Raw genomic sequence first — 16,130 nt, forward strand, 5'->3', positions numbered from 1 at the left:
GGCCAAGGGACACTAGGGAAATCTCTACAGGAGCAATGAATGTGATCCCAGTAGAGGAGGGGAGGACAGTGGCCTCCACTTCAGGTACGGAGAAGGGGTAGGTCAGGCAGACAGTCTGGACTCCAAATGCCTTACCTTTACACTTGGGGTCAGCCCTCTTGTGATCCAGAACCCCACAGTCCCAACAAGTGCCAGTAATGCGGGGTTAGGTACTGGAACCACTGGGAGCCTGCTTTGCAGCAGGTGGACTACTACTCTTACTCCCACCCACAAAAGACTTATTCCTACTAGATTTTTAAGTCTTAGGAGAGGAAGGTTTTGGCTTATTCGACTGTGACTGCTTTTGGGACTCCTCAGCCTTCTGAGTGGTCCACTTTTCTTGGTCCTTGTCCTTTCCACTGGAGTCCTTAGGGGACACCCGGTGGGAGACCCACTTGTCAGCCAGCCTGACCAGCTTAGAGGGATCTAAAATGTTATGGTCAGCAACGTACTGATGCAGCTCCAGTGAAAAGGCTTCTGAAAAATGCTCAAAAAACAAAAGGTGTGACAATTCAACAGACGTTTTCACTTTGTAACCATCAATCCACCCCATCATGTTCATGTGCACAGCACTCACCCAGTTAATCCAAGACACATTCTCTCATTTCTTAAATTCCCTGAACCTTTTAAGGTATTGGGTAGGTGTCTTACCAAACTTGGCAATCAAAGCAAACTTCATGCACTCATGCTGACCCCTTTCTTCCACACTCAGTTTCAGAATACAGTCATACCCAGTCTGAGGCATTCTGCTTAACAAACACTTAGCCCAATCTCTTTTATTAACATCAATGATTCCACAAGCCATCTCAAACGCTTCAATCCATTGGAAAATATCAGAACCCTCCACATACACACCCACCAGATCTTTCATAAACTTGGTGGCTGGGGTCTGACACTCTTAACTTGTTTTGGTGAAGTCACCAACTTTTGCTTTCTCCATCTGGATTTTCTGACATTCATTGTCCTTGTTTTTAAGTTCAAGGTCCTTATCTTTGGGTTCAAGATCCCTGTTCTTGAGCTCCCCTTGTTGTGCCAACTCCTCTTTCTTAAGCTCAGCTTCAATTTCCAACTTGCGGTATTCAAAGGCCAATTCAATCCTTAATAACTCAAGTTCCACGGAATTGCTGGGGGTCGGAACAGAGGCAGCAGGAATGGTGGCATTCCCAGATTCATATACAGTAACAACCCCAGTGGCGGAGTCCTCATTGGTTGCATTACCCACTTCAAGAGCTTCACTATCAGTCTGGTAGCCACCAGGGCAGCTATCAGTGCAGCTCTAGACTTATCCACAAAGTCTAACTCCCTGGTTTCACAAGCAATCTGGAGAGCCTCTAAGCTCATCCGAGCCAATTTACCATTCACAATAGATTCCATTGCTTGTAATGTAGTTATCTTGTACACAACTAAACCTCAATTTAACAAAGTGTAGATTGTTTGTAAGTGGCAAGGTTATACACTGATTCTTAAAACCATAAGCAACCTACCGCTGCCACCAGTGCAAAGCAACCGGAGGGGGGTGTCTGTACTCCTGCTCTCTATACGGCAGAGGAGAGGCACAGAAGACCCCAGCCAAGATTTTCTATTACGGTAGCAATGGACAAGCAATCAAGGCCTAGCTTCTCTGGAGGTGATGCGGGCTTGTTCTTAAGTACAGCGTAGTCCCCAAGCACCCACAAAGGAATGCCCACACACTGTATTAGTATAAGGTTCAAGGTTATATACACAATCACGATAATAGACTTTGTGCTCTGACAATTCTAAAATGGTAAATATATACAGTTCTAGGTGGTACCACTATTACTCTGATTCCATTAAAATGCATCACCTGTACTCAGTTAAAATAGCATACAAATCAACACAGAAAAATGATTGCAACCATAGATTTAGGAGGAAGATAGGTTGGTTAGACAATTGCAGAATACTGGCCCTGTTACCCAGACAAAGTTCTCTGTGAGGATCCCCCACCTGGGCAACCTGTAAATGAAGATGCACTACAAGCCCAGTCCATGTATTGCCTATTAGAGTCTTATCTTTTTCTATAGTTCTGCAACCCAAATGTACCTTGTGTTGTAGAGTTCTTCGCTGGGGAATCGACAGGCCCTTCTTGAGTGTACTCCCTTTCAAGCGGGAGCCACGGGTCATCGAACTTCCGAGATGAAGAAATGGTGAACGTTGTCATTGAGGCAGCAGCTTTGCTCCTTGCGTTGCTCGTTGATGAGTGATCGAAATCATCCTGCAACAGGGGAGGCGTGCGGTGTACCTCGAAGACGATGGTTCGTTGCCACAAAGAGTTAGTGAAGAACTTTGGCCCAGCAAGGGCGTCGGGTCATCGGCAATTGGCGTCAGTGAATGGGATGTGACCACGGCTGGCTTCAGTAGCTTAGTCGGCGTCTCTGAGGTCTTCGGGTGGCGGGAAACCCACCGGCGGATTCTCCTCGGTTGTCGACGACCATGACTTTCTCTGACAGGACAAAAGCGGTCGATGATGATGAAAAAGGGAGTCCTTGGATCAAAATGTTCTTAGGCAAATGGGAGCATGGCAGCTCTGGTCGGCGATGGCAGTCATCGACGATGGAAGGCTGTCCAGTGCTTCTCTTCATTCTCCTCGGCGGTCCCCTTCTCTGGTGGACAGCCTTTCGTAGGTCTGTCTACCAGAGAGCTTTGGCAAAGATCAACTGGTACACAATGGTCCCTGGGAACTCGGGGAGAGGTCTTCTTTCCAGGTCCTCTCTTGGATCAGTTCTTGAAGACACAGCAGCTTTCAGAATACACGGAAGAGACCAGCGGTCCACCTTCTTCTTCCGGCTCAGCTTCGAGAGTAAGCATCAAGTATCAACTTCAGCTTCTGAACGATTTCTAGCAGTGAGAGGCCCCCAGATATTTTGTTGATCTCCCATTAACTCTGCTGGGCCACACTCAGGCAACCAATCACTCAGAAGGGCATTCAGGCAGTCAGGCAGCCAATCAGGCACACAGTGCATTCAGGCCATTCTTCTCCATCCAGACACTCATAACACAGAATGTGGATTCGAACAAGTGCTCGGCCATTCAGCACTACACACTGCATTCATACCAGTTTCGGGCAGGGCTCTCTCAGTCATTGTGTCAAACACCAGATACTAGACACCCATAACACAGAATGCATATTCATCACACACTCCTTTCACCCAGGACCCACCCCACGGGTGTACCCACAACATTTGGTCATTGGGAAGGCTCCAGCCAGTCTGGTCGGCACTTCCCCACACTACCATATATGGAACTTCCACCCAACAGCCAGTCAGGGGGAAGGGACAGTCAGGGCTTCCCGGGATTTCAGGAAAACCAAGGTAACAGGTGATGGAAGGCAAGAGGCCACACAGCCATCTTGTCTCCATCAGGAATCCACTGAGTCCAATCACAGGGCCTGGACATCCCAAAATGGAGGATGCACAGGGCACCTGTCAATTCAGCACAGAGCTGCCACCAGCCCATACCCTGCACTGTGGGCCACACACAGGTGCCCAAGAAATACACTAGGAGTACAGGGTCGTACTCCCACCCATGGGTGCCATAAGAGTATCCCAAGGGTCTGTTCACCAAACCAAATACAGGAAGAGCCGCACCACCAGGAGTCCCACATGAACTCCTGTGCGTGCAGAAAACAAGTCAGAACACATGATAAAAAGCAATACATGACAATACATGACAAGGATTCAGAGGCCCTGTCCCTCTGATGCATTTCCAGCATCACAGTCACCACAGCTCGAGATCAAGGAAAGCAGTCAAGTGGCTCCTCCTGACTGAGGCAGGCCAATCATTCAGGGAATATGGCAGCAAAGCTTGGAAAATAGGCCAGCTAAGGGGTGGGCTGTAGAGATCAGGGTAGTGCAGAAGTGAGCGTATACTATCAAGCACTTTGAACTCCAACTATATGGACCAAACAAGTAATGTATACGCAAAATTAAATGTGCCCTCTAGTGGAAAACATCAAGCCATTGTTAAATGTGTTACGGGGCACCTGGTTAAATGTCTTCTTTTGAAGTGAACATCACTTTTCATGAAAACAACATTTCCCATTGTAGAACACTGTTTTTTGTGCATTACTGGAATGGGTCATCCATGATAAGGGACAGGGTATCGACCTGCCATCCATTATGGAGAAGCCAGGAGGGCAGGCCCAGTAAAATCTTAGCACTCCCTCAGCTGGAGTGCTCCTAAGCTAGCCTGAGTTATGAAGGAAAACTGTTTTCCCTTTGTGAGACTACCCCAGTCACTCAGCTAATGTTCAGTTTGGTATTCTTTGTGGTACAGCCTACCCCTCTTTTCCCCGTACCCATCGTGTTGCCCCAGAATAGCCGAGAGTCAATGTAGTGACCGAAAGGATGGACAAAAGCTAAAACAGCAGAATAATCCTTTAGATTGGAGCCCAGACCCATGGTGACTTCTAAAAGGAAATGGCACAAAGAGAAGATACACAGTGACCATCTTGGAGTGGGCTCACGCTATAGAAATCTATGAAAGTGCTCACCATATGGTAATGGTGACTAATGCATACTGCAAGTCAAGCATGGAAATGGACTGGTTGTTTGACAAGCAGTGGATGCCTTGCCTAGTCCATCAGGGAGAGTTTCAAGCGATGGTACAGGTGTGCTGAAAAAAAGAGTGCACACACAGACCGGGCACAGTGCTAGAGCTAAAGGCCTTGAGCGCTGGAACGAGCCTCTATAGCAGGGAGACTCATGCATCCTCATATACATCACTACACAAAGTCTCCAGAGTTAGCACTGAGACAACACAGAGTGAGTAATACTGGAGATGCAGATGCTAGATTTTATAGCTAACAGGAAGACTGGTTTCATTAATGCAACAAAAAAAGTGAAGTCTAAGGCATGCTGTAAACAGCACCAGATATCCGTATATTCAAAGTACATATTCAGTGACTTAATAACTAAGTAATGCTTCTATTAATCATTTGAGCCAATATAGATATTTAGACCAAAGAGATTAAGGTTGAAGAGCACAGAAGTGGGATATATGAGTGGGGGTGGGGGAGCTACACATACTAAATGACATTCAGTGAATTGTCTTTCTATTGCTCTCAAAATAAGAGATGGTTTGTTTACTCTCTTATGAAGGCATGTTATGGTTTTTATATTCATCACAGCAGTGTCGTAGCCTGAAGTAACTCTGAATAACGTTGTTAGTGGAAATAAGACTTTATACAGCCTTGAATGGAGAGTTGTGAACTTTGACTGACCTTCATGACACACAGATATGACTTTCTGCTTACAGGGCCATCAAACTGCTGGGGAACAGCCTGCTATGAGCAAGTGGCTAGAAGTATGATATTGCTTAGTTTCTCTTTTTAATGATTATATTGCCGTACCATATTAAATACAATTCATTACATCGTAATATAATATAACATTAACCCGAATAGAAGTGTATGATGAATTAATTAAACTCCACCTTCCTCTAAACAAACTTGGAGAGAACCCCAACTTTTTTGGAACACACTCCCACTACTCCATTATTCAACAAAAAACACCTTGGGACATGAAACAAGACAATATTAACTCGATACCACTCACCCTGAACCTCTAGAGGGAATTAAAACCATTTTCAGCATACTCCTCACTTCATTGCCAGCACATATAAAAGCATTTTGGGCCTGTGTGTAAACTTCTGTAGTCTAAGCTGCTGGGGTGAACTGAATTACATTTGATTGCATTTCTGAGAACTGTGTGCTTTCCTTCCATTTCCTTGCATTGCTTAAAGGGGGGAGGGGATTGCCAGAGAAAAGTGATTACATTGTTTTGTTGAAATCATATTGAGTATTTTCTGTATTGCATTTTCATTCAACATTACATCCATCTGAACTTATATAAAGCATTCTCTACCACCTTATTCTTCTGTTCCTATTCACAAGTGTGCTAGTGCCAGATTCTCCTTTGTTAATCTTTATCATATCAGATTAAGTGTGATATCCAATTATTAATTTATTATCAAAGTGTGATATATCTATACATTGTTTAATTTTTTCAAATAAATCTTTTAAATTTGCAAAACAAACCTACTTCTTGGCTCAGTGGGGTCAGGGGGATTCTAAGAGAGGGGTTTTATATAGGGGTAGTCATCCAGAACGCATGAACTGGACATAAAGATATATCAATAAGGGTTTTCATTCAGTATTCTAGACTAGGCGTTGACTTAGCTGTAGTGCTGACTTGAATCCTCTTACAAATTGGGGGCTCGTCCGGGATTCAATTATCAGAGAGATGGCATATCCTTAGTGTGGCCAGCAAAAGGCAGATAGGCCTGGGAACACAGCTGTGACTCAAGTTTCACTCCTGATGGGGGGTAGTTGCCAGGCAAAATTGGAATCTCTTTAAGCCAGTTTTTAGCTATATGTCATTTCTGTTCCCCAGTTTTCTGCATTCAAATAAAACTAAACATTTTTACATATGCAGCTAGAATGCTGATTCTAAGTTTAAAACTATGACATTTAAACAATTGAAACCTATGTGACACTCAAAAGTAGGTCACTCAGTCAATTTAAACATTTAGATTTTTAGTGTCTTTCAGTCCAAATTTACTTAAACTGCTGAAATCCACAGCTCAGCCAGTCTTGTTATAAACCTTCAAGTCACTTCAGAATATAACTTTACATTGGATCCACCTCTCAGTAAGTCTTTCTTTGGCTTGCCTTGGGTTCATTTATTCAGTTTTACACAAAATCTGGTGGTTTTAAAACGCCGGCTTTCTGATAGTGGTGAGTACTGGTACTGCACCCCTTTTTGGGATTTAAGAAAATGAATTCCCAACAGTTATGGGTTTGCTTTTGGCAATCAGCATTGCCATTCCCAATGGTTTCAGACTACTGTGTGGGTAGTCCAATGGTGGTTTTAGGCAGTGTCCTTCTGTGCCCATAACATCGGCAAAAATGAGTGGCAGCCTATTCTTCATGCATTTCCCTGTGCATTTTCTGGGAAGCTCTGGCCATCATGATGTTTTCCATGTCAGTACTGCACAGTTTTTTGAGGTAGGGCTCGGATGCATGGGTAAAAACATCCCACACCGTCTTCTATCAATAACCAATTTCTGCACTCCACAACCCGTGGAAGTCTACATTTTTAACTTGCTTGTCTGTAACAACCACAAAGAGACTTTCATATCAGCACACAGGTAACAGTTACTTCCAACCTGCATCCACCAACACCAAAGGCTTCTGCATCTGGTTTTCCACCAATAAATTAACACACCCTGACCCCTTCTTACAGTGCCATACACAGTGAGTCTAACATTATTGGCGGAAGGGGGCTATATAAGAACTGGCAGCCATGAAGTCTTCAATGCACATATTCACGACATGACAAATTCCATGAGAGACATTGATCTTTGGGAATATACCTTCTCGTGCCCTATTATGTTGATTCAATCCCACAAAAGAAACCCTAATATACATTTGTACTGTATTGTGATTGTTCTTCTTATCCTCAACTTATTTTCTGAATAGCCGCTCTGACCTTAGATGGTTACACTTGTCTAGTTGTCTTATTTGAACATATTTTGAAGAACAGGTTTTGATCTAAACCATACTTTGCTGGAAGCTGTTGAAAAGTGAATGGCTTCCCATCCCAACCAAATCACTGGCTGGCATATTGTAATGCATTTGTTTTAACATAGCTGTCTGCAAGTATCTCTGGTAGCCCATCATTGTACCATAACAATGTGTCATGATGAGGATATTGCTTTCTTTGGCACGTACGCTTGAGGCAGACTGATGTGTCATGTTGCAAATATACCATCTCTGGTTCTGTTAGAGGTCATGACATAGTGATTAGACTGCACAATTCACCATATGTAGCTGCCTCAGTGCATGATGGAGGTGCTAAGGACATTTGAGGCTTTTTTACCTTGTGAAATGGTTCGATATTTGTGTACTCTCTTACATGTTGAGAGTGTTTCTGTGTTTGAAATAGGACAAAATGCCACAAGTAGTCTTTCCATCTGTAAAATATGTCATGCCAATATTCATTGTACTTACTACGAAATGGCATTCACACGGGTACTCGAGATGTCATGAACCAGGGTGTTGACAGCAAGTGCATATGTTTCACATCACACCACACCCAATAGAGCACGGGTTGTTCATGGAATTGAGCTGACCAGAGTTTACTATTTCTACACTTCCAACAAAATAAGAGCAAAGGCCTCTAGACCTTCATATTCCCCTTTGTCCTCTGACGAATTGTGTTAAAAAAAGAATAGAAGTGTTAATCATTCCTTTGGCCAACTGGGATATTCCTAGTCTGAATGAAACCACAAGACCGTCTAGCACATATTACAGCAGATCTAAAGAGACGGTAGCAGTGCTACAAAATGATTTCTGAGTCCAGCAAATAACAATTGCCCAGATGGAGCATCCAGGAATGAAAGGAGAGTGTCTTTCACAAACCCAAGGGCAAATGCCGAGGCAGAAGAGACCAGGCCAGGCTGTCATAGCTAGAAGGAAGTCACCTCATCCATATGTACAGTTACCTAGCAGTAACTAAACCCTTGCGGCCTACCCCAAGCTGCCAACCGAATCTTGCTTTGACGTGTTCCTGTCCATCCAACCTAACTGCCACCCTTTCTTTAAACTAGTAATCTATACATTGCCAGAGGAAATATCTTCGATGTAGGCAAGGTTTAACCCAAACAGAATAAAATAATGTACTGCCAAAGCGTCTGTTCCAGTAGGGACAGAGGGGCGCTCTTTCAGAAGGAGGACCCCTTGGTAAAGACAGAGGATAAGTTTCCATTCATGTGTCTGACAGTCCTATGGCAGACTTGGGGCCTTCTTAAAGGTTTAGCCGTATTAACTCAAGTAGTATCACTAAAGTGAATCATTGCTCCCCATTATGGAGTCCACATAAGGCTTATTGGGGGGTGTCAGAATTACAGCATGGAGGTAATAGCTACATGTAAAAAAAAGGGGTTACAAAATCAATGGTCATGTGGAGCTGTAAAACAGGCAGTATTCCAAAATAGCCCTAAGACTTTAAAAGCACATTAACCGCCATACCCTCCTTCGCCTCATGGTTACCCGTTTCAATGGTTCGAGATCAGGATACCAACTATCTTTAAAATTAAAGGAAAACTAAACACTCGATACAGGTGCAGAGGTGGGAATCGAAACCACGTTTGCACATTTACGTTCGGTCAAAATCAAAAGAACTAAGGAATGCTGAAATGTTCACAATGTTCCTAATTGAGAGGTGCTATTAGTGACAGATTTACGTGTATTGAACTTAAGCCAACAGCGATTGGATTTTATTAGTCCAAACAGGTCTGCATTGACACGCATTTTCACTTGTGTGCCTAAGCAGACCTGTTCACGAAATGCATGCCATGTTCATGTTAGTTGATTGTTTGCAATATTTAACAACAATTTCGTTTCGTTCATTTATTTAGAAATTCAGCTGAACATGTTAATATCAAATCCATATTTTTGAAAATAGAGTTTTTACTCTAAGAGTGGAAAAACATACCGCCTCCATAATTTTCATCAAAGCGTATTTTTCTCTTTTTTTTCTCCCATTCAGTGCATTCGCAGAAACAGAACCGGCAGACCTGTGTGCGGAAGAGCCTTATATGTGCATTTGCCATGGCGTTCATAATAAGCGTCATGTTGATTGCAGCCAATCAGATTCTACGAAGTGGCATGGAATAGCCTTTCGCCGGAACACTGTGAACCAACACACCATGCATGCGCATGCCAACGGGTGAACTTTTTCTCTATGGACTTCTAGCCGGATAGAGAATCATACGGAAAACTTCTGCAGCCAACTTCAACCAGCAGCGAAATATGTCTTGTGGGTCAACTACATCTTCTTGGCAGGGACACAAAAGGGCTGTCTTCATGCTTTAAAGTTTTTTTTTTCCCTAATGCAATAATATAACTGGAGCTTTGAATTATTGCTACAAATTTCCGTGCCAACTTTGAGTCCTGAGAATTTATTTTCATGCAATTAGCCCACCACCGCTTACGCCATTGTTCTATGTGCAGCAGTGTGAGCTCACGTGATTAGTACTTGGAGGCGTTATCCTATAATTTGGTATTTCTAAGTCCGCTTAGAGCAAGTAGAAGCAAATCTCAAACCATCGAGCAGCGGGTCTGCTCATGTGGACTTCCACAGTTCAACACAGAGCATCCGGCATTCAAGAGTGTTGCATCTCCCTGGAGCAGTTGGCGAGGCCGGCTCAGTCAACATCATGGATGGGATTTTATAGTTTGCGTTATGGTTGATTAACCGTTTAATCCATTTAATGATGTTCTTGTCCTGCCACGCTTTGCTTGATAAAAGCCATAAGGCCTGATTTACAAAAGCCTTTTGCAATGGTGCAATCCCATTGAAAAAACGCTCTGGGAATCCAGCCCATAGAGTTTTGTTCCAGTCTGGATATCTTCTGAGGTTGAGCCGAGTCAATCCAGACCAGTAGTTAGTGGGGCTGGGTGCATTTAATTCAATGTAAGGAGAAAGAGATCATTCTTGGTACAAAATGTAATCTGGTTCATGAAGCAAATTAACCTCTTAGTTACCATTTTCTTATATGAGCCACCATTCTTAGTTGAGTTTCTATTTGAAACTTGTTTCTTCATCCACTGATTCTGTGTTTGAGAAGCTATTCACTATTCATGGCTGCAGCGTAAAGGTGGATCCATGTCAAAAGACAAGTGGTGGCATACAGGTATTATGATTTATTTGGAGGTGGATGGGGCAACTCTGGGCCCTCTCTGGCCCCTGCCTCCCCAGACTGTTTTCTATCTCACTTCATGGATTGGGGGCAGGATTTCCACTGGCAGTGTTTTTGGTGCTCTGCATTTAAAAGTAGCTCCTTTGACTGACTAGCCTACAAGTGGATGAATTCATCAGTAGGGACTGATTTTGACAATGGATCATGAACAGTGTTGTAGACTTGCACCAGAAAATGCCCGGCCATAACTGCAACTCACGATTTGACAACCACATTTGTTTGAAAAAAGTTATTCAATGGGATTGCAATCGATCTTTGCGCGAGAAAAAGACCTGTGCCCTGCCTGAGCCAACAGTAGTCAAAGTTGCACATTTGTATTTCACAGGGTATTTGGAGGTGAGCGGAAGCCTCCATAGTGGCCAATTTACTGAATTTATGGGCCCGATGATGTGAAAAAACCTTACATTCTAGGGAGTAGATAACATGCTTTTTTTCATCAAAAAATGGAAGTGAGGTAGCTGCAATTTGAAAACAGTTAATTGTATTGTTTTACTTTGACGAGTATGGTTAAGATCCGATACCCTAAATGTGCGTGGCCATTCACTCATCTCACGAAAATAGTTGAATTGTACATTTCATAATGTGTCTTTGCTTTGTTCTTAGTAGTGAGTTGTTTATATTTATGTCTAACATTATTTTCTAAGTGCAACCCAATATACAAGATGCCACCTTATAATGTTCCCATCCTCATCAGTGGGCAACAGTGATTATGTCTCCCTTGTAAGGTTGTAACTAGAAATCTGCAAGTAGCCTGACAAGGAGTCATGGCATTACGTCATCATTCTTTACCGACAGAGATCAAAATCAAACTAAATCTAAAAAGGCGGACACACTGATATTTCATATTTAGGAGTATATACTGACAGACTGATTAGATGCTAAAATAAGCACGGTAACAAGCACAGCTTGCTTATCTGTTCAAATCCCCAGCTCGCAATTTAAAAGAATAGCTTAATAAAAAATAAATAAAGCAGATGGCAGAATTATTTGCAAAATACTGATACATATATTTTGAAATCGGATGTGCTCCAAGAAAATATCCTCGTGTATGTTGAATCAAGGGTGAAACTAATGGAATATCACGGGCCTAGCTGCAAAAGAAGGTGTAATACCACAGTATGCCCATGAGGATATTAGCTATTTGTTTGCATTAGTTGTGACATTAAACGAAATCATTAAACTATATAAAGGATCTTCTCATGAGATGAGCGTGTGCCAAATAGGAATGTTAGGGTTGTTTACCAAAGGTCTCGTATTTGACATTAGTACCCGGCGAGGGACAATGAGCGTGTACCATGCAATCTCATTGGCCCTCGCTGGGGCGTTACCCGACTGGGAATCCCTCGCCCCCATAACGTTCCTTCCTTTCTGTCACTAGTAGGGGCATGGGCGTGGCAGCCATTCAGTCAATGAGGAGGCTCTGAATGGGGTAATTCCCGCTCCGATCCATCACACAGCTGGAGGCTGCCATCTTCCCCCACTGGGGATCGAGCTAAGTGTTGTCCTCTCCCCCCGCACTCCCCAATCCGAAGAATCCTCTCCCCGCCAACACGACCCCTCTTAGCTCTTTTTTGTCCATTTCTGAAGAAGACTCACTGGGAACACTTCTGTCACTGGTACGTCCACTCCCGATCCGCAACAGGCTGTCATGGAAAGGAAGAAGGGGCTACGTAATCCATTCTCTCCTTTCCATGGTGGCCATTTTTTTTGTTTAAATGTTTCCCTATTTTTTGAATGGCTGCCATGGAAAGGAGGCCATTTTGTTTGTTTAACTTTTTACTTTCATTTTCAATGGCCCCCATGGAAAGGAAAAAAGGACTTAGCTGTCCCTTCCCCGGTGGCCATTTTTTTCTGTTTGAAAACGCCAGAGCGTTCCGGAACAGAAACAAATGCTCTTAGTGCCCCGCTCTTACGGGCCATGTACTAATACCAATAGGCCCGGAGCAGTCGGGGCATTATCCCTTCATGTAATGCCCCTGGGCCTTCATTAAGGCCCTGCTTCGCTCGGGCCTGTAACTATCGGCCCCAGGGCATTACCTGAAATGGTAATCCCCCCTGCTCGGGGCCTATTGCTTAATTAAAATCTTGTGGCTTAGCTTCTCAGATCATCCGCAAGCCTCTGTGTGGGATAAAGTCATCTCTCACGAGCATATGAAATTCAGCATGGTTCCCTCCCCTCTCAATATCCGGTGCCACATAGATTCCATTGGTGTCTTGCTTATGGAGTTTAGAATTGACTCACAGTGCTGAGAATCTTGTTATTAATGAACAAGCCTACTTTCATAAAATGTATTTTCAACCCACTATTACCCAGAGACGAGCAATGACATCATGTTCCAGAATGATCTGGTTGCATTTGGATAAGCTCAAATTTGATGTCTCTAATTGGACATTTGAGTCACTACTTTTGCAATTCAGAGTTCTATAAATGCCCGGAAAATACAGCCAAAGAGCACACCCTGAGAAGGTCTAACATACTTTCAATACCCAGACACAATCAGCTGATACAAGCCAGCGTTCTGGGCTGTCTTTCGGATACTTCATTCCAGACCTCCAGGTCACCTTTTTAAAAACAAACCACTCTTAACTTCGAGCATATTCATTACGTTCCATCAGTCTTGTCCATGAGTCCCTCTTCCACTCTTCTACCATGATTGAAATAAAATAGGACTCTTTCTCGTTTGAAAGAGCTATCTTTATAGTTGTGAGGCTGCATATTTTTTTTTCTTCATTTTGAAGAACTGTCACTGATTTCAACCCTGTACACTTGGGTTACGTCTGAAACTTTCAGATATGAAACACTGTTCAACATAAACACAGCAGATGTTAGGATGAGGTTGCAAACAGCCATAATATCCACTTCAGTAGGTATTATGCCCGTCAACACAGGTATGATCTATTGCCTAATAAGGGACCAGCTTATCTGGTCACTGACACAACCATCAAAACAAAAGACAGATACCTGGAAGGTCTAAAATTAATCTTAACCTTTTGATTGCTCTGGGTTACCCTCCAGACAATATTTTTGCTTGCCAATCTATTCGAAAAGGGGAAATATCATATGCAAATCAGGCTTGCCCGCCCCCGTAAAAGGGTTGTCCAGCGCATACTGCCCGGTCACATCTCTTCTGCACGAGACCACAAGCATCCCCAGACATGTTTTGGCCTCATCAGTGAGAATCAGCTCGGGTCTCTAGGCCAGTGGGCACAGAACCCATGTCTAGGCATATCCGTCCCACACGGGGTGACTACAGCAAAATAAAAAAGGTGATGGCTGGAAGGTTTGGGATTAACCTTAACCTCTGGCATTGCTCTGGGCAACACTGTAGACCATTGTCCTTCACCTGCCAAGCCATTCCAAAAGGGGAAAGACCATATGAAATCAGCCATCGCCTCTTTTGTTTCACTGCCACTATCGAGACAGTGTGCAGGTTTTCCGAGGTTAAGCAGCCAAGATTCAGCAATATATAAAGTTTTCTACAGCTTCTCAGAGTGCCCTATCTTGTGAGGCTCCATTCTAAAGTCCTTCTTTCAAATCGAAGTTGCGGTTCACTCGATGACAGCACGTTCTGTCTTCAAGCCAGCCTGAACCCCAAAGTCAATGCTTCCCAGCACAGACCCGGTACACAGGACGGCTGTAGGGGAGAGAACCTCAACTGACTGGCTTCATGGAATTTTCAGCGCGGTGCAAAGTGACTTTGCAGTGCTAACAAACACTCTGATTCACAGAGCGGTGCAAAGTGTATTTTTGCAGTGCAATGTCACTTTGCACTTACCTTGCACTGGTGCAAAGTCACTTTGCATTGCAAGCATACACTTTGCACCACTGTGTGAATCAGGGTGTCTGTTCACAGTGCAGAGTGACTTTGCACTGAAAAATTCAATGACTCAGGCCCTTAGTGTTCAGACAAGGGCATTGGAGAACACCATCGCTACATATTTCTGAATAGCAGTCAGAGGACATAGAATCCCGAAGAGACATCACACCTCGATATTTCTATTCAGCCAAAGCGTTGCCCTTCCCTCTGCCATCATTCACCGTTCTGCTATAAATATTTGCATAGCCGTTTCATCCTGGAACACCATTATACTAAACTAGTGCAATTGTATGCAATTTGCATTTAAATAGATCCGTCGGACCACAACCCTGGGGGGATTCGTGTGACTGGATTTATGACAGCTTTTTCTTTTGCTGACATGTTTAGCAAACTTCAACTTCTGGAGCTATTCATCTCATTTCAATGGGCTCACCCACAATCACATCAACAGTGATTAATCAGTGCAAGTGATTAGCAAAATACAAACTCCACTCTAATCTCGATAACTAGACTTTACCTGCACCTTCTCTATAATCGTCCAGCCAAAAAATAACAAGGCTGTTCAGACATTCCCAAAAGTGCCCCATGAATAGCCATGGCATACGTTTTGGGGTACAAACCAGAACACCACACCACTACTAAGCACTGTGTTGTCCGTTCCATGTCCCTCACACATCCCCATGTCCTCCTGCTCCCCCACAGCACCCAAAGAATAGTTTACCGTTGCAAGAACACTGACTGCCTGCCCCAGTGTAACAGGGGGAATTTTAAGGTAAACAGTGGGGTATGGCAGCAGCTCTTTGGAGACTTCGAACATCCATGGATGAATCCCTGGGGACATTCTTAAAGTTTGCGGGTCGCCAAATCTGACAGAATTCATGTGATCTGGAGTCTCCCCAAACATGTTCGCCCAGGCCTACCTTTAGCTAGGAATTTCCAGTGTTTGAAAAGGTATGCAGATTGGACAGTCAGTTGAAAATGGCGACATGGTTACCAGGAGCATTTAAAGCCCACACTGCTCCCCTAGACCACTTCCTACTGTGATGCACCATTCAATGCCATTGGAGAGTCTGGGGGCAGCCTGGCACATAACATGTGGTGCCTCTTCTCACTAATTTATAGCAATCAGCTAATGGCTCAGAAAGGGTGGCACCCTCAATAATGATTCTCTCGTTGGCAAACTAGAGTGTTAACGCCATGTCCGCCAATGGAACTATGGGAAAAACATGCCACACTCAGCCAATACAAATTTCTTAAACTTGGTTAGCCAACGTATGCAAGGAATTCTGTGCCTACACTGATATGTATTATCTCTTACTTCCTGCACACCTGCTACAATATCACATTAAATACTTTTGATATGGGATTCTTTATGACAAATAATATTTGACATTCTTGCCATGTATTTGAATCCCCAATATATATCCAAATAAGGCACATAGATGCATTGGTAATCGCATGAAGCTTGTCACTTGAGAGTACATTGATTCG

At 43.6% G+C, this 16,130-nt stretch overlaps 1 protein-coding gene across 1 annotated transcript in view; it reads left to right on the forward strand.

The window, feature by feature from the left end:
* The window catches only part of CALN1 (calneuron 1), a 2,795,902-nt gene extending 2,781,368 nt beyond the window's left edge, over nucleotides 1-14,534 (forward strand). Inside the window, exon 6 of the mRNA XM_069614884.1 lies at nucleotides 9,609-14,534. Within this exon, the coding sequence (XP_069470985.1) occupies nucleotides 9,609-9,736 (128 nt within the window). The 3' untranslated portion in view covers nucleotides 9,737-14,534. The remainder of the gene's footprint in view (nucleotides 1-9,608) is intronic.
* The last annotated feature ends 1,596 nt before the right edge of the window (nucleotides 14,535-16,130 follow it).

The sequence above is a fragment of the Ambystoma mexicanum genome, chromosome 9 (assembly GCF_040938575.1).
Source record: "Ambystoma mexicanum isolate Mex_15411 chromosome 9, UKY_AmexF1_1, whole genome shotgun sequence".
Classification (NCBI taxonomy): domain Eukaryota; kingdom Metazoa; phylum Chordata; class Amphibia; order Caudata; family Ambystomatidae; genus Ambystoma; species Ambystoma mexicanum.